Below are 19,230 nucleotides of genomic sequence, written 5' to 3'. Positions count from 1 at the left end.
TGCTCCCTAGTGGTAAATTTATTTATTTATTTATTTTTTAGCAGAAAATAAATTCCCATGACGTCCTTTACATGGTTACCAAGTTTGATAACATTTGGTTCCGTACTTTTCCTTTTATGACCATGTCAAAGTGGAACTTTAATTATAACCACCCTGTACATTAGATTTATATATAGTATTGATCCAATATAGGTATTTTGATAAAATCGAACGTTTTCTGAAACAGCATACCGATATCCCAAGGGACTTGGTCAACTTAGGCCACTGATCTTAAAACTAACCGAATAACACTGGTTTCCTCGAGTCAAAATAAAAATTCGAAAAGAAAATTATAAAGCACTCACGCTAGTTGACTAGTATTTAATAATTAAAAATTAACTAAAACATCCGTTCGACTGCTACGATAAATCAGAAGGTTTGTTGATGCAAGAAAGGGAACAATTTATCGACATATCAACGGATTGGACGTTAAAATCTAAGTTTAAACAAGAACAGTTTCTAAATTTTTGGTTGCAGATTCATGCAGAATAACCAGAAGTTTCTCATACAACTATAAAAGTTTTAATGCTATTCAGAACAACGGATTTAAGTGAAAAATCTTTCTTAATGTATGTGCCAGGGAAACAAAGTACAGAAACAAATAAAAGGCAGAATATGAAATGGGATTCCAGATAACATCAACTCAGCATAAGTAAGTAACAATGGAGCACAGATTACTTCTATTAATGGGAAAATTACATTAATTTTGTGCTAAATTATTTTAATAAAAAATACAGCACAATTCTTTGTTTTTACATAACGTACCTATAATATATTAATCTGATTTAAATATTATTTTAAGATATATGTAGGAGAGGGTTCCCCCCCCCCCCAGAAAAAAACTTATAATTCTAAGGCTTTCGTTAGTCGATAAAATTTGAAGACCACTGGCTTAGGCTAGCGGCAACCTAATACGGCGGACCAGAGTTTTTTTTTTTTTTTTTTTTTTTTTTTTTTTTTTGTTGTTGTTGTTGTATCAGGTTCAATGTTCCGTCTTACTTTCTTCGGGAACATGCAAGGACCTGACTCGGAACAGAGAGCTTACTAAAGCTATGTTCAATAACTGTGGGAAGTAAACAGGATACACAAGAAGGGTATACAAAACCCTTTATTTTTCTCTATTTACAATAACTTCCGTACTTCGGAATACAAAGACCCACTACTTGTGGTCTAAACGTAAAAATATAAAAATAAAACTAAACTCTAATTTAACTTTAAAATAATAAACGTGGCAGATTGGCCTTATATTAACAGGAAGCCATATGTAGTACAGAGAACTGTGAACACTACAATACGTTTCAAGTTATCAAGAGGATTAAACCTCTGGCCTGGAAGGCAACCAGCAACTGAGTAAAACTTCTAAGGTAAGCGGCCTGCTTCGACTAACTGCTTCCTCTCTCTCGCTTGGCAAAAAGTCCCAACTTAAGTACTTGGCGCTCGCCAGACAAACTTTGCATAAATACATTAACGCTTATAATTCTGGCAGGAAGTAGAAAATAAGAAGTGATAGTAAAGATTTAAAATAAAATAAACGTTAGTAAAACTTAAGATCCTTACATACTTCCCGCCAGAGTTAATTAGTTTGAAACTGAGGTCTAAAACGACCTTGTTGAAAACTTTTAGCTCTAGAATCTAACGCGAGGACAATCTTTTACAAACATTTTTCGCGAGAAACTAGAAATTTAAAAGAAAGAAATTTGTTTTTACAATAGCAGCTCCCAGGACACACAATTTTTCCATCTGTACTGCATCTAAAATGGAGCTTTTATTCAAATCTGGTTCCTTCCAGTAGTTTAATGAAATGTTACACAATGAAATGGCAAGTAACGCATATAATTATATTTCTCTTAACATTCTTATTTCATTCATGACTATTTTAATTATCTCTCCCCGTGCTCTCTGACATGTGTTGTAAAAGAACACCAAACACGAATGTGTTTATGTATACGTGTTCAACACTTCCTCCTACAATCAAAACACTAACGTGTTAAAATTCAACATACCAAGACCTCGTAACACACCCTAACTTCAACTCTAAACCCTGAGGTACTATTCTGAAAGTGGCTAACTCTGAAGTGTAGCGTTAGAGAGCCTAACTACATTCATTCAACCTTTAACACATATTCACCATGATTTAGTCTTTTTACAGTCACACGAATAAAAAAAAATTTTAACATTACTTTCACTTTTACCATATCACGGTATTTCTTAACATTTAAAATAACAGTTCACATTGTATATAAGAACATATTAACATGCCGTTAATTTTACGCATTTGAAAACATACATTAGTAGTACATTGTTAACTTCTATTCTTTTCAAAGCAAGTGCCAATTCTTCTACATTGAAATACTACATTTCAAAAAGTCTTTCAGACTAAAACTTCTTTCTTGCCAGAAAGTTTTAAATAAACTTTATACAATAACTTTTACAATATTTAAGTCTTTACACATCAACTTTAGTTTTACGCGCGAGTAATTGAAAAACATAATACCAAAATCGGTAACAACTCATTTCTCGCCCTTTTGGCGATAAAGGTAGACCTCGCATGAGGTAAAACTTCTTGAAATCTGCCACTTGCAGTAAGAATGAAAGATTAACTTAAGTTTGCAAAGTAACATAAAATTTTACTTATCTTTCTGATATTCGGACATTCTTTTCTGGGCCCAGTCCTGAAAGATAGTGCAGATTGTTGTTTGATTTATCCTCCTTCTTGTACGGGCTCGCCCTTCAGTGCCTTCCTCTAGATGCTTTCTTTTTTCTCCAGTTCGGCCACCCTTGAATACCTTCTTTTTCGCCTCTGCCTGTGGTCTTGGCCTTTTGATGGCAGCTGGTCTTGGCGGAACCGGGACACTTCTTTCGTGTTCCTGCTTGGACCTCGTTGCTGGCCGTTCAAATTTTCCTTGTAACTTTTCCTCCGCCGCTGGTGGCCCTTCCGCAGTTCGGCGACATTTGCTGCGGAGAGTCCTGTCGGATGAGTAGATCTTCCGTTTTAGAGCCGGGTTATAGTTGCCGTCATTTCTCCTGGCTCTCTTTGCATACGTCGTCCTTCTCCCTTCTTCATTCTGGGGTTGTTCGTGAGCTCTCTTTTCTGGACGGTGGAACGGCTTCTTTTTCTTGCTACCTTCAATTTTCCCGCGGGGAAACTTTCTTTTCACTTGCTCCTGCCTCTTAATGGCTTGCCCTTGTAGTTGTCGTTTTTCCACCTCTGGAGCTTGTGCCTGCGGTGTCTGCCGTGCCGGATCCTGCAAAAGATCTGTAAATATTTGCATTTTATTACGATCATAGTAGGGTTTGATTTGATCAATGTTTGCGGAGCAGGTTTCACCATTTCTGGCTTTTAACACTACTACAGCGTGAGTTATTTTTTCTATGACATATGGTCCATCAAATCGTGGAAAACATTTGGCAGTTTTATCTTATGGTGCTGAAGAAAGTGAATGCTTAATTTTTAAAACTTCATCCCCTATCTTATAAGTTACTCCCCGTCGTTTCAAGTCATAATATAGTTTTTGTTTTCTCTGTGCTACTTCAGTATTCTTCTTTGCTTCCTTAATTAGTTTTACTATATCACCCATTTTAAATTCTGGGGCTCTTTGTTGCACATAAAATAATTTATCTAACGGCGTTATAATCTTTCTGCCTAAAAATAACTCAGCAGGAGTTTTGCCCGTTGTATCATGTTTTGCGGTCCTAAGGGCGAAATCAAATTCATTGACATAGTTATCCCAGCTTTTATGAAAATTTTTAACATAACTACGGATAATTTTCACTATATTTCTATTGACCCGTTCCGCTATATTTGATTGCGGCCGATACGGGACCATTTTTAAATGACGTATGCCCAGTTTTTTGCACATGTCTTCAAATACATTACTTACAAATTGAGGACCATTATCCGATATAACTTTTAGGGGCGCCCCGTATTTTAAAATATATTTATTTAAAATAGAATCAGTAACTAATTTCGCGGAGGCTCGTTTTAAGGGAACAATTTCGGTCCACTTACTAAAATGATCAACCATAACAAGGAGATAGCGACTTTTATTTAACTGACATTTTGGGAAAGGGCCCAATAAATCGATGCCAATTATTTCATTTGGAAATTCGGATTTAATACTCTTTAGAAACCCGGCCGGGCGGAAATTAATATAATTAACTGCTTGACATGTTGGGCAGGACTGGACATACGCCCTTGTTAACTTTTGCAGTTCAGGAAAATAGACTGCCTCGCGTACGCGTTGGATAGTTTTTCGAATACAAGCATGAGAAGCTAAAGGGCAGTCATGGAGCTCCTGCAGGATATTTAATCTAAGATTAGCTGGGATAACAAGTCGAAATTCGTTGTTGGAATTCGTAGTTTTTGTATAGAATAATAGACCATCTATTAATTCGTAATGGGCCGCCCTATTTCTTATCGCCACAATATCTCGGTGGCTAAAATTTTCAGGATCCTTTAAATACTCATAAATGCTTCCAAACTCAGGGTCCTTACCCAGTTCGGTTATTACAGTTTCTCGGGAATTTATTGTACATGCTGTGAGCATTGCCACCTTTACAGTATTACCTTCTTCATCTATTTTAATTCTGGATAGGGCATCTGCTACGATATTTTCCTTTCCGGGGGTATGCTTGATTACCAGATTATATTCTTGTAGCTTGAGTGCCCATCTTATTAACCTTGGGGATAAGTTTTTCCCTGAGTACAATCTAGTTACCGCCGCATGATCAGAGTACACTGTTATTGGCGCCTTTCCAAAATAGACTCGGAACTTTTGCACTGCTAACAGAACTGCAAGTGCCTCTCTCTCGGTCGCGGAATAGTTTCTTTGTGTTTGATTTAAAGTTCGGCTAAAAAATGCCACGGGCTGCTGATTTTCCGAAATTACCGCTCCTACCGCATAATCCGAAGCATCCGCTGAAATTTCTAAATTCTCATCCTTTCAAGAAATTTCAACACAGGGGCTTGCGTTAATGCTTGTTTTAATTTTTCGAAAGCACTATTGGCGTCGGCCGTCCACGAGAATCTTGCTTTTTCCTTTTTAATTTTAACAATGGTTCAGCAATAGCTGCAAAATTTTTTATAAAGGACCTATAATATGAACAAAGTCCTAGAAAAGAAGAGAGCTTCTTCGCCGTGTTTGGAGTCGGATACTTTTGTACAGAGATTATTTTTGATTCGTGTGTCTCCATTCCTTTCTGAGATATTTTGTAACCTAAATATTTTAATTCAGGGGTTGCAAATTTGCACTTTTCGACATTAACTTTTAGACCGGCCTCATTTAATAAAGAAAACACCTGTCTTAAATCCTGTACATGTTGGTCGAGATTATCACTAGTAATAATGATATCGTCTAAATAGATAAATGTGGACTTTCCAAGAACAGGTCTTAACACAATGTCCATACATCGCTGAAATGTTGCCGGCGCCCCTGAAAGGCCAAACGGCATACGCAAAAATGCATAAGTGCCAGACTTGGTTATAAAAGCAGTCTTAGGCACGTCCTCAGGCCTAACCCCTATTTGAAAATAACCAGTCGTCAAGTCTAAAGTCGTCATATATTTGGTGGATGTTATGTTCCTTAGAATTTCTTCAATAATAGGTAACGGATATACCGGATATTTAGTTATGGAGTTTAATTTACGGTAGTCAATTGCGAATCTCCACCTTTTTGGATGTGTCAAAGGATAGTCATTATTTTTCTTACATAAAACCACCGGGCTAGCATAACTACTTGAGATGGGCGTTATGATCTTTTTACGTAGCATATCGGTGATATGCCATTCTATAGTTTTTTCCTTATTCTTATCATACCGGTATGCTTTGTGGCGAACTGGCATTGAATCTCCGGTGTCAATACTATGGTTAGTAACCTGAGTAAATCCTGGAATATCACTAAATAACGAAGCAAATTCACTTACCACTTGTCGGATTCTTCGCTGTTCTTCATTAGGCAGGTGGTCAAGATTTAACATCGCCGGTTCAACCTTTTCTCCACGAACTGGTTTCATTGTCAGCTTAAGGGACGCTTCATTAAAATCCAGCGTTGCTTGTGCCTCTGAAAGAAAATCTATTCCTAAAATAATATGTGCTTGCAGATTCTTTACTATGAAAAACATAACCTTTACTTGTTCGTCCTTGATACGGACATACAGCGGTAATTTACCTATACACTTACATTTTTCTCCTTGCGCCGCTAACACTGTCGTATTATCCGAATTATATATGCGGTATTTCCGAAAATACTTCCCAAAAAATTCTTCTGCCACACAGAAACACTGCGCGCCTGTATCCAGGAGTGCGGTGGCTGGGATATTATTCACCAACACTTCAATCTTCGGAAGAGTCAAATTTTTCACCATTACTGTATTTAACTTGAAGGAAGAGGGGTTTTCTTGGCCTTCGGATTTCCGCACCCTCCCGTCAGCAGAAATCCGTTTTAGTTTAAATTATTTTTCATTTCCGTGCTTTCCTTCTTTTTCCACTGGCCTTGAGACTTTTTTCCTGGATTGCTATTGAACTGTCGACGTTCGCCGGCTGTTTTTGAATGCTCGGGTTTCCTTGCCCACTGATTCACTTTGCTTCCGTAGCCGTGTGCTTGAGTTTGCTGTAGTCTTGGCGCACCAAATTGGTTTCGCTGTTGATATTGGCGTCTTCTTTCAATGTCCGCCGTTCTTCTACTTTCAAACTGGATTGCTAGCTCAAATAACTTTTCCAGTGTAGTCGGATTTCTTAATTCAATAAAGTCTTGCACTTGGGGCAGTAACCTCGGCAAAATCACTTGAATTATCTCAGGATCCGGACGGTTTCCATACAAGAGTTTGAAGACGTGAATTTTTCTTAAAATAAAGCTTGAGAGGTTTTCGATTCTTTGCTGATATATACTGAAAAGTTCCGTTTCTAATTTCGCACGATCCCTTACAACAGGGAAGGCTTTTAGTAGGGCAGTCTTGAAATTTTCGTAAGTATAGGTGGGACTTCCTGCTTGACCCAAGAAACTTCTGCCTATACATTTGAACCAGTTAAGCGCTTGGCCCCTCAAAGCGCTGGTAGCTAAGGTAACTTTTTGAAATTCGTGCACGGGGTAGAGCATGAAGTGGTCATCCAATTTTTCAAAAAACTGGTTACCGGTGAGTTTCCATTAAATGTGGCTTCTGGTTTCATCGAAGCGCGCATGGTCTGGACGATGTAACCAAATCCTTCCAGGGCGGCAGCTGGCATTTCTGGATTCTGAGCCGCTTCTGCAGGCAGCACAGGTTCTTCTTGAAACTCGGCCATGGTTATTCTTCTTCGTTGGGCTCCACTATCAGGTTCAATGTTCCGTCTTACTTTCTTCGGGAACATGCAAGGACCTGACTCGGAACAGAGAGCTTACTAAAGCTATGTTCAATAACTGTGGGAAGTAGACAGGATACACAAGAAGGGTATACAAAACCCTTTATTTTTCTCTATTTACAATAACTTCCGTACTTCGGAATACAAAGACCCACTACTTGTGGTCTAAACGTAAAAATATAAAAATAAAACTAAACTCTAATTTAACTTTAAAATAATAAACGTGGAAGATTGGCCTTATATTAACAGGAAGCCGTATGTAGTACAGAGAACTGTGAACACTACAATACGTTTGAAGTTATCAAGAGGATTAAACCTCTGGCCTGGAAGGCAAACAACAACTGAGTAAAACTTCTAAGGTAAGCGGCCTGCTTCGACTAACTGCTTCCTCTCTCTCGCTTGGCAAAAAGCCCCAACTTAAGTACTTGGCGCTCGCCAGACAAACTTTGCATAAATACATTAACGCTTATAATTCTGGCCGGAAGTAGAAAATAAGAAGTGATAGTAAAGATTTAAAATAAAATAAACGTTAGTAAAACTTAAGATCCTTACAGTTGTTGTTTGTTTGTTTTAGTTTGAAAGGGTGAGATCGTAAAAATTTTAGATTCGATAGGCCGGACAATCTTGAAAATATTTACATTGTAATTTTAGTCATAGATCAAAAGGAGGGAAAAAATCTAAAAAAAATTTTAGGTGTGATATTTTTCTATAATAACATTTGTATTAATATCATTTTTTAAATAATAATTATAAAAAATTGTTTAATTAGTCCAAAGGCGCAATTTGCCCAGAAGGACTATTAATTTCATTTTGCCATTTTACGTTGATTCCCGATAAGCTTTGTTTCACTTTTCAAATTGTTCCCACCCAATATTTTCGCCCTGTATTGTATTTAAAGAAATTAAATAATGAAGAATCTGCATATCTATATATATGTTTCTCACATTGTAATAAGACACCGGTACCTAGAGCCATCCAAATTTGAATAACGTGTAATCTTCCATAGAATGTAGGCATGTGGAAGCCCTAATTTGAATTTGAAATTTGTTTTATTATTGATTTCATATTTTGTAACACTTTAACGAATTTTTGATTAACTGTATGGGGGGGGGGGAATCTGAAATGTTTCGTATTTTAAATTACGTCCAAAGGGGCGTTTTTTTAATATTTTGTCTGTTATATTTATTTATTAAATATCACATTCTTCGCACTTAAACCATAAAATTCGATTCAAGAGCAATATCTCAAAATAATTATAAATTGAACATATCCTTTAGAATATCCGATACAGAGTCTCCCGTGCTGGAGATAAAATGTTTTTTCTGTACAACGTTGCCATTGTTAATAAAAAATTCATTAAGTTTTGCAAAATATGAAATCGATAATAAAATAAATTCCAAATTTTAAATTTGGGCTTCCACATACCCATATTCGCAGTAGGATTACGTCGCTCAAAATTCGATGGCTCTCTGTATCGTTCTTTTATTACAATGGGAGAAACATTCCAGCGCGCGAGACTCTGTATCGGAAATTCTAAAGATATGCTCATTTTAAAATTATTTGCGATATTGCTGTTGAACTGAATTTTATGGTGTAAGTGAGAAGATCATGATATTAATTAAATAAAGTAACACACAAAATGTTAGAAAACACCCCTTTAGACGTAAGTTAAAATCTGAAACCTTTCAGGTTTTCTTTTTTATTTAATTATTTAGAATATTTTTAATTAACTGTTTATTTAATACATTAATTTTAAAATTTTTTGGACATACTTAATATTTTTATTAAATTGAAAGTACGGTAAAAGTTGTGCAGTATCAGTAGTAGGTTAGTAGTATTAATATTGTGCAGCTAATATATATATGTTTCACATCATAAATTTCGTTTATATGTCTTTCGTCGTTTATGAATGGTCCCTTGAAAGGGGTATAAACAGTGCATCGCCATGTACTGCCAGTATTCTTAATTCAACTATTGGTAGTTGCGGTACAGCGTGCAGTTTCATTCATTCTGAAAATTTCCCCTTTTAGAAAAAGAATATTAATAAGCGGGCTGTAGTTTGTCGATCTCTGATTTATGCCGAAAAGTGTTTTGAGAAATCTTAATCTTCGAAAACAACATAAAAATCTTATCTGATGTAGACACTACGTGACTTCCTTGTACGGCCTATTAAATTACACAAATTTTTTTCTGCATTTCATTTAAACTTATTTCCTCGAATTTCATTAGCGTTACATTTCTCATACAATTCTTTCAGCTCTCACTTCGCGGCAAAGCAAAAATACATAAAAACTTATAACATCTTCATTAAAAACTGTAAAATGCAGAAAAACATAAAACGCCAAATACAGTTAAAAAGAAAATTTTTACAATTAAAATTAGAGTTTGTACGCAAAAATCAATCAAGGCCAGCGGGCAAGAAGGCAGATTCTTCTGTGTACAAAACTGAAAGTTTACTTTTAGTTCCACTCGGCAAAAAGACATTGGAAGTGCAGAAGCTGACTGAATTCACCATTATACTGTTGCAAATGTAAACAAATGGCGGTTACTTAAGCTTAACTCGCCACTTAAACTCTTAAATTGTTGGCAGTTTTACAACATTTGCATGCAGAACAGGCATAAAAAACTTAACTGGAACATAAAAAGCATTTAATTTAATGACTTTTAAAGCAAAAAATGTACAATTTACAAATATATGAGAATAAAAAAAACTAATCTCACCGAGGCAGGTGTAGCCGATCGCAACGAAAAAGGGAGTTGCACAACTACATGTTACAGCAGTCCCATATCCCAAGATTTCAATCCTCTAAGGCTACTCGTTCTTGAGTTATGCGATATGCATACACACGTATGTACGAACAAAGAAAGGAAGAAATACTTCTTGAAGCTGGAATGTATTTGATAAATTATGCAATTGCTACATCCTTTCCACTCATACTTGGTATCCTTTTCCATAAAAAAGGGGGGAGGGAAAAGAGGGGGAAAAAAGCTTGTGAGGTGATCTTGATGCTGCGTAATAAATTTGTATTTTCTATCTGGCTGAGACTGGGAATCAGTAAGATCCACCTGACAACGGAAGTTAAATTCAGAAACAATCATAAGTTCCACATCAGTGCCCTTTTTAATTTTTTTTTTTTTTTTTTTTTACTGGCAGGCTCACAAAGGTGGTTGTTACAGTTCAACGTTTTTGTAATTGGTTGAAAGTTCTTCCGACATTCTGTCACGTCGTTCCTGTACGGTACTCAAATGAGTTTTCATGCAATACGGAAAATAACTCGCCGCTCATAGCGTAATACTGTATAGTAGTAAGGCTTTCTTTAACAGGGTAAATGAATGCACTTTTGTTTTCTACAAACATGTCATCCTAGCTATTCAGTGGCTAGTAGTCCCGTGGATCCTTCTTAGTAGTCATTTTGGCTTTTTTACGTCATTTACTAACTTCTGATAAGTAGTTTCGGTTCTTCGAAACGAATTCGAAATGTATTTCATACTTTGCCGGTTTGTCATTTGGCATTCCACAGAATGCCTGGGAAATGTGTGAAATATGAATTGTTTTATACATTGCCGGCTAGTTTTAGGCATTCTATAGAATGCCGGATTTCAAACTTTGTCGGTAACATATGTTTATTTGTTGAAAGCCGACTTGGCATAATATGAACTTTCCTGAAAAGGAGAGTGATAACAATATTATATTAACGTCGCCTTTAAATGTTAAGTGAGCGAAGGAGTTGCTATATTTTATGTTCCAGTCAAAGCACTATCACAGATATATCAAAGGTGTCAAGTAATGCAACACATCATTTCATATGATAGCTAAATTTCGCAATTAATAAGATATTTTCCCAAGTCATGCGGTATTTCCTATACTCGTTGCTAATTTAATGTGTCAATCTGTTACGAAAGATTCTGTCAGCTAAGAGGTACGATGGCCTGTAGTGTGTAAAAAGATCCCTCTTTTCTTTATTTGCAGAGTTTCCTCTTATTAATCCTTTAATCCAAAAATTTATGGGTCTGCAGTTTAAAGTTGAATTAAAACATTCCACATTCGGGGAGAGGGTAGAAACACTTCTAATTTATTACTAGGCTACTTTAAACTTTCTCTCGTCTGCCTTTTTCCCTGGATCTGCTTGCATATTTAAAAGCTTCTTTTTTTATTTCTCCTTAGTGTTTCCAAATTTGCTTGCATATTCAGACGCATTTTCGTCCATTTTTGGCGTCTGCGCTAAAAACATGTAACCTCTAAGCCAGTAATTTTAACGATTGACGACGAAGTTGTAGGCGTTTTGCTTTTAAATTTACACTTATTTTTTTCCTTTTTCTCTTTTATTTGATAAACTACTGAAAATCAGTTTTGTTGGCTCAGAAGAGCAGAATAATAATATTAGGAAAGTACAATTGATGCGCGCGGCTATACATTTATCAGTGCATCTGCTAATTTAAGAATCGTAACTTATAAATGTGAAATCCATTACTCAGTTAAATTCAATCTGAAAATGTCAAGAATATAAGCATTAGGGATTCGATACAAATGGTTTTCATTTTCGAAACATGAAAGAGTGTTTTGAATGACAACATATAAGAAAAAAAAATGTAAAACAATAATAAAAATCTGATGTGTACACCACATGACTTCCTTGTACGAAATATTAAATTATACGCATTTTTGCTTGCATTTCATTTAAACTTATTAGATTGAATTAAATCTACTTCGTCGATAGCGCATAAACCACAATAGAATAAATGCATTCTTTAAAATTCACTCTATTTGTTTCATATTTTCATATTTCGTTCATACGATAGCGACACTCTGACGCTAGGTTCATTTAACAGCGTTATATTTCATTCATATTATAACTCAGAATGAACAAAATTTATATCATTTGAAGAATTATCTAATAGTTGCCATATGTTCTATTCAAATAAATACTATAATAAATCTAGAACGACGTATAAAAGAAATTAAGCAAACAAAACAAAATAGAACAGTTTTTCACAGACGATTCAGTATTTCTCATTCAATTAATTAAGTTCTCACTTCGCGACAAAGCAAAAATACATAAAAACTCAAAATATCTATATTAAAAATTACGAAATAAATCGTAAAATAAATAAACATTTATTTCCTCAAAAAAATTCCAGAAAGGATTAAGCATGATTTAATTCGCAATAATACATGAAGGCGTTATCTTTGTTATTGCGAAGCTTGCTTTCTCTAGATTGGCAACAAATCTACTATTCTGTTGTTTCAAATGTAAACAAGCAATGGCCGACATCGCAAAAATTATTAGGCTTAGTGGCACTTAAACTAGTTTTAAATTGTTGATAATTCTAAAAATATTGTTTGCAGATTTCTTAAAGGCATAAAAACCTTAACCGGAAGATGTGAACAACATAATTCAATCATTTTTAAAGCAAAAAATGCACAATTTAGAAACATATAAGAGTAAAGAAACTGAGATCACTGAGCAGGGTAACAGAGTGGATATGTATATAAATACATTTATATACGTTTGGTACGGCCGATTGCAACCAAAATACGAGGTGCACATCTGCATGTTATAGCAGTCCTATGTACAAAATTTCAACGTTGTGATGCTACTCGTTTTTGAGTTATGCGAGATACATACATACGTACGTACAGATTAAAAATTATCTTCAGAATTCATTTTAAAGCAGTTTTATAATTTTTTTTGTAGGAAAAGAATAAAGAATTTTTTGTATGAAAAGAATAAGAATAAAGAAACTGAGCTCACTGAGCCGAGTAACAGAGTGGATATATATATATACATATATTTATATACTTTGGTGAGGCCGATTGAAACCAAGATACGAGGTGCACATCTACATGTTATAATAGTCCTACATACAAAATTTCAACGCTCTGAGGCTACTCGTTTTTGAGTTATGCTAGATACGTACGTACATACCTACGCACAGACGCCACAAAACATTCTCTTTAGAATTCATTTTAAAGCAGTTTTATAGTTTTTTTTGGGGGGGGAAGAGTCTTTTATTCTGACCTTACGTACAGATGTCACGCAAAAACATCAATAAACTGCATTGAATAGCTGTCAAAATGGATATTTTCGTTGAAATATGCGGCCTGAAATTTTTCGCGATTACAATACTTCCTTTTTACTTCGTACAAGGAAGTAAAAATGAAACACACAAATTAATAATTAAAATAAAAAGTAATTTTATTCCTCTCCCCCAATGCCCGCATGCTCGCTTGTAAAATATTGGTTGCGAATGGCCGAAACTGGGGTCAATTAACAGTCTCGGTAAAAACTACATTGGACAGCACGGCCTTCAAAGGCCACGTATGGCCTGCGCAAATTGTGACCCATATCGCGTCCGTGAAGCGAGAGTGGATAAGAACATACTCATGGTTTCCGAGATTCGAGCCTACGTCTCGAATGTTACGTTAAGTCTACGTTATGGCAGTTGGCAGCGCTAACCGCCCTTCCAAACAGGGCGGCATTACTTTAATAATAAAGCATTTTACATTGCAGTTATTACATGTAATATGAAAATAATACAAATAGATTATAACACAAAGAAAATGGGAGAAATGCAAATATTTCTCATTAAAACTTTGTTCCTTTTAATGTAATGCGGTGTGTAAATTTTTAGCTGGTATTTTTCAAATTGAATATTTTCTTTTGAAAACAATACGTTATACTCTACAGGGTGTCACAAAACATCATTTACAAACCTTACGTGCTGATCTGTCAGACAATGGGAAACAAGTTTTACATTTTACATAGGAAGTTGTGTCCGAAGCTGTGACCAACCGCCGCTATAATGGCGATGTTCGCAGGTATATTGGAGAGCGGAAAGCGGGTTTTCTCAGGTGAGGACGTTGCACAAGAAAGATGCTCCTGTTCCGTACCGAGCAGCTGGCCACGCTTATGGGGCCATGGATGGAATTGGACAAGGCACAAGAATCATGTATCGAGAGCAGCACTTCCCAAACAGGTGTTAGCCAAGTCATCCATTATTTGGACAATTGCACTGCAGATTAAGCGAGGCTGGAGCTTTCCGAATACGCAGGCACATCTGTTGGCAACCTACTACGTACTACAAGCACATGTGCCGTAGAGGCAACTGTGCTAAGGAAAATAGAGAGGACTTGAGAACACGACGTGGTACATGTTCGATTGCTCTGATAATTATTCAGTGATTCCTCTCGATTTCCCTTAGCACAGCTTCCTCTACCCCAGAAGTGTATGTAATATATTGCCGCCCAATGTAGCAGCTCACTCGGAAAGCTTCAGCCTCACTTAATCTGCGGTGCAATTGTCCAAACAATGGATGACTTGACACATTGTGTTTAAGAAGTGCTCTTGGTGCATGCATCTTGCTCATTTCCATCCACGGCTCCATAAACGTAGCGCAGTTCTTCATTTCTTAACTGATGTATTCTTATCCTGCAACATCCTCACCTGAGCGGCCCACACGTGAAAGTGATTAATGACCCTGACTGCCGTACCGAAGGCCCAGGGTTTGAATCCTAGAGAAAGCATGGATATAAATTATCTGTCCTTTCATAGGAGGTAACGGTGGACGTCTATTAGGTGCCTCCATATTAAAATGATCACCGCTTCTAGCCTTAGTGGCTAAAGCCTGAAATGGCTAGTGTCCGCCATGAAAAAAAATCCTCGCCTGAAGTGGCCCAGTTTACGGCTTTTCAATACGCCTGCGGGCGGCCGTTCTGTAACCATAACCTTCAGTTGTCTCACGTTCTTACAATGTACTACATGTTGTCTAGCCGTTGTATGGCCATGTTAACTTTTTTTTTTTTAAGATCCTAATAAACTCCCGGGGCGGCCTCATGGGCTCCAGGGAGTTGTTGCCTCTAGATAGTGGAGGACGCGAGGCATATGCCTGTTTACCTATGTTAGACACCAGGCGTCCCCGTCCTCCGTCACCTGTCACCTGTCTTCTTATGTAAAATTTGTTCGTCATGATTGCAGAGACCAGGACGTTAAGTTTGTAAATGACCATTTTTGGAGACCCTGTATATTCAGGTCTCAAAATCAGCTGGAGCCCCGAATAATTAAAATAAAAATAATTAAAATAGTAATAATTATTTAACTATGAATTATTTTATTATTCCATTAGTTAGTTTATTTATTTCTGTTCCTCTTTCTCGACAGCCTTCTAAATACCTCCTACGCTTAAATCCCAACTAATTAAGCTCTGCTTTTAAACAACCTAGGTTTTGCGCATACATATGACAATATCCTCAGTCAGCTGGCCAAATTCATTTGTACAAAACAAAATAAATGTAAACTTCAGCTAATTAAAACATTTATCAAATTCATATCAAAGAATAAAACAGATCATGCGACTGAATTAGCTTATTCACTGTACCTGCTACTGTATTCGTACAACAAAAGAAAAATCTGCTGTTTCTTTTCGATATATCAGCCAAACGCTTTGATATGTGGCCGACGCACATCATTCATTCACACAGGTAATTCGTATACTGAGGTATTTTGGTTTATTTCATTACGGCAAGGCACGCTAGAGCCACCCGCATAAGAGAAGGATATCTTCGTGAAGTACCTTTCTAAGGGAAACTGGCTCATATCCACATTGCACATGGGGATGGGGAATATCCTGAAACACCAGTGAAACACCTCTTTCGCTTTGCATTGAATCTAGTTCGAACTACCAGTGTTCAGCGATTTTATCGCTCAGCTGCTACTGAGCATTCGTGTTCCGAGAAGCCTTGGTACTTGTCGCTGCTCAACATTCCACAAAGAATAGAGTCCGGTGATCCGTCTGGTGTAAGCGTGCTTGTTATCAGTTATTGCTGCATTTTTTTCATAGTTGAAAATTAAGTGCAATTAAAGAAAAATCTGTGATACCGCTGCCTCTTATTTCATTGAGATTTAAAAGTTTTCTAGAAATCTTGAACTACAGTACTTCATACCACCCATAGGTGTGCACACATACTTAGACAGTTGGGATGATTAAGTATCGAAGTAGATTTGAAAGCAAAGCTCGTTAGCTCTTGACTCACACAGACTTCAATAAATTTCAGTTATAACTGACCTTGCTTTTAAGTTTGAAATTATTATTTGGTTGTTTTGTGATTATATTTACAGTACCTTGAAATACGAGCATCTCTATATACAAGAAATCCGAGGTGCGAGGAAAGTATGAGCGGTCCTTAAATACGAGCATTGACTCGAGTAACGAGTAACAAGCCAGGCTGTTGGTATGCGTGGCGCGTTTCCCGGTCCGGCTCGACTTCGGTAATACCCTCGTCAGATCAATTGATGTTCACTTGATCTACGTCGGATCACTTAATCTACGTGTTTGTGCGCTTGTGAGTTAATTGATTTTTACATTTAACGTGAAAATAATTATTTCACGATGCTTCCCAAGAAGATTGTTGCCTCAGATAGTGCTGCAAAGAAAAAGAAGGAAGCCATGGCCTTCGAAATTAAAGAAACGACAGATAAACATAAGCCTGGTGTAAGATTGAGAGAACTGGCAAAGACTTACGGCCGTTGACATCGACGATCTGCAGTATTCTGAAGAAGAAGGAAGAAATTAAGAAACTTGATGCGGCCAAAGGAGTTACCGTTATTTCCAAGCACCGTTCAAAACTCCTAGAAGATGCTGAGCTAGATGAAACTCCTAGATGATGAGAAGCTGTTCTTGGTGTGGTTTAATCAGAAGTAGTTAAAAGGCGATTCGGTGTCGGAAGCTATCATTTGAGCTAGGGCTAAGAATCTGTACTTGGACCTTCTCCAAAAAACACCAGGCATATCGACTGAAGATGAGATGGTAATGAGATTTTGGGGGTGCGGAACAGATTAACTGGTTTTCCATTATTATCAATGGGGAAGATTGTTTCTAGATACGAGAAATTCGCTATACAAGCTCATTGCTGGAACGAATTAAAACTCGTATCTAGAGGTTCCACTGTAATTTGTAAATAAATCTTCTATCTTATAACTTCTTCATCAGCGACGTTGGATCGTAACTATCACTCTCACAGCTTTATCCTATCATGAAATGCTTTACTTTTAAATATACATTCGAGAATCTTTTAAATTGTAGCTGAATTTTCATCGGGAGTTAGATTAGTTATTTATAATTATTTACGTTTTATAAAGAATAATTTTTACTGTCCGATTTGCTTAATCCTCAGAGATAACGAATCGTATATTATCTAATGAAATGTTGTTTTTTTCCCTCATTCACTTTAATGATTTTACTGAGTACTTCATTCTGAAACACATTCTATTTGTTTTAGTTTTTATATAATTTAATAAAATATAACCCTAGGGTATATATCAATATACCGAATTTCAAATAACAGCTAGTTCTACGCTACTCATCAAACATTAAGCCCACCAGTAGCAGAGCAATGAAGTCACAGAACTCTGGTACTTCGACATGGGTTCTATTTCAGGTAAACAATCTGGCTGCATGGCTGTTTCCGTGGTTTTCTTCATGTGTCTCTTGTATATGAGGCAGTTTTAATTAGAAAGGTGTCTACATGTTACATGCATGAAAGGTGTACCCTTCATGCAGATAGCCCTCCCGTGTTTTTCCATAATAATAAAAAATCACGAAACATCATTTCAAATTATGAATCTAATTACCAGTCACTTATTACCAACAATTGGCTGGACTGGAATGAGACTGAATAGCTAATTTATATTGTAATTTAGCTTGAGTGTAATCTCTAGCAGACGAAGAAGTTCTAAGTTAAAATTCCTATAAATTAAAAAAAAAATCACGTAACTGCTTAGACTTTGCATTGCGTTTATGCCTAACAAACTTCCAGTTTTGCAGTTAAATTTAGTTCGTAACAAAGGGTACGAAATTTCTTGTCTGCGATATAATCATCAAAAATAATGTTTCTGGTTAAAGCAAAATGCACATAAAATATAAAATTATTAGATAAGTATACGGACTCCCTCACCTTTCGTCGCAGTCACAGTGGCTGATCGTATGAAACCTGAAGTTGAAGAAGTTGAATTTCCTGGTGAATCCTTCAATAGTGTAAGGGCAATGGTCGTGATCCCTGCAACAGCGATCCGCTGCAGCATTGTAGCCTAGCTCGTTGAATTTCCTCGCATTGCTCCCGGATCCGCACCAGTTGGTGCCTGGATACAGAAAGAGCTCCCTCTTCAGACGCTGGATGCTGCTGTGGCTGTGATGCTGAGCTAATTCTCGGACTCTTTTGTGCAGGGTCCGGCATTCCCTACGCAAGGACCCGTAGTCCGTAACATCCGGTTTGGAGCTCGTGAAGTTGTCATCCTCTTCTGGAAGAATCCTGGACTCGTTCCAGGCTTTCTGGTGAGGACAATCGATGTCCGCCGCGAAGTACTCGTAAAATTCGTCGACTGCTCGAGCCGACTTAAGATATTCGCAATCTCTCAACTCCCATCCGGAGTCGTAGATCAGTTGAATAAAATGTCGCCCGTCTGTCACCTGAAGGAGGGTGAGAACTTGAAACTCGTGGACAGCAGGCGAGGTAGATTCGCTTGGAATAGGTACCAATTCCACGGTAGTCTCGATGGTCGACACGTGTCCTTTGTGGATTCTTCTTTCCACTTCGCCATCGGGCAGGACTCGAGTGCAAACGAAATCATATTTGTTGGCGCGCAGCCAGGCTGGTCTACGAGATTCGCTCGACGTGGCCGCCGTGAGCAGAAGCAGTGTTACCCACTGTCTTAGTCGGCACGATGTCATACTCGCATACCTGCGAATTTAAAAACAAATGAAACTGGACATGAAATTACAAGCAGTTTTGGTAATGAATCAAAAACTTGTTAATACTTTATAAAGTTTTATTCTGTTAGGTAAAAGGAAAGTTTAATTTC

General features: G+C 36.9%; 1 protein-coding gene across 1 annotated transcript in view; it reads right to left on the bottom strand.

Moving 5' to 3' along the window:
- LOC118201019 (uncharacterized) overlaps positions 1 to 19,230 on the bottom strand; it is an 88,472-nt gene that overhangs the window by 55,054 nt on the left and 14,188 nt on the right. Inside the window, exon 2 of the mRNA XM_035373031.2 lies at positions 18,327 to 19,109. Within this exon, the coding sequence (XP_035228922.1) occupies positions 18,327 to 19,099 (773 nt within the window). The 5' untranslated portion in view covers positions 19,100 to 19,109. The remainder of the gene's footprint in view (positions 1 to 18,326; positions 19,110 to 19,230) is intronic.

The sequence above is a fragment of the Stegodyphus dumicola genome, chromosome 3, assembly GCF_044657685.1.
Source record: "Stegodyphus dumicola isolate Sdum_Otavi_A_Nest chromosome 3, ASM4465768v1".
In the NCBI taxonomy this organism is placed as follows: Eukaryota; Metazoa; Arthropoda; class Arachnida; order Araneae; family Eresidae; genus Stegodyphus; species Stegodyphus dumicola.
The sequence above is the reverse complement of the archived record's forward strand: the minus strand, read 5'-3'. Positions and strand labels throughout refer to the sequence as shown.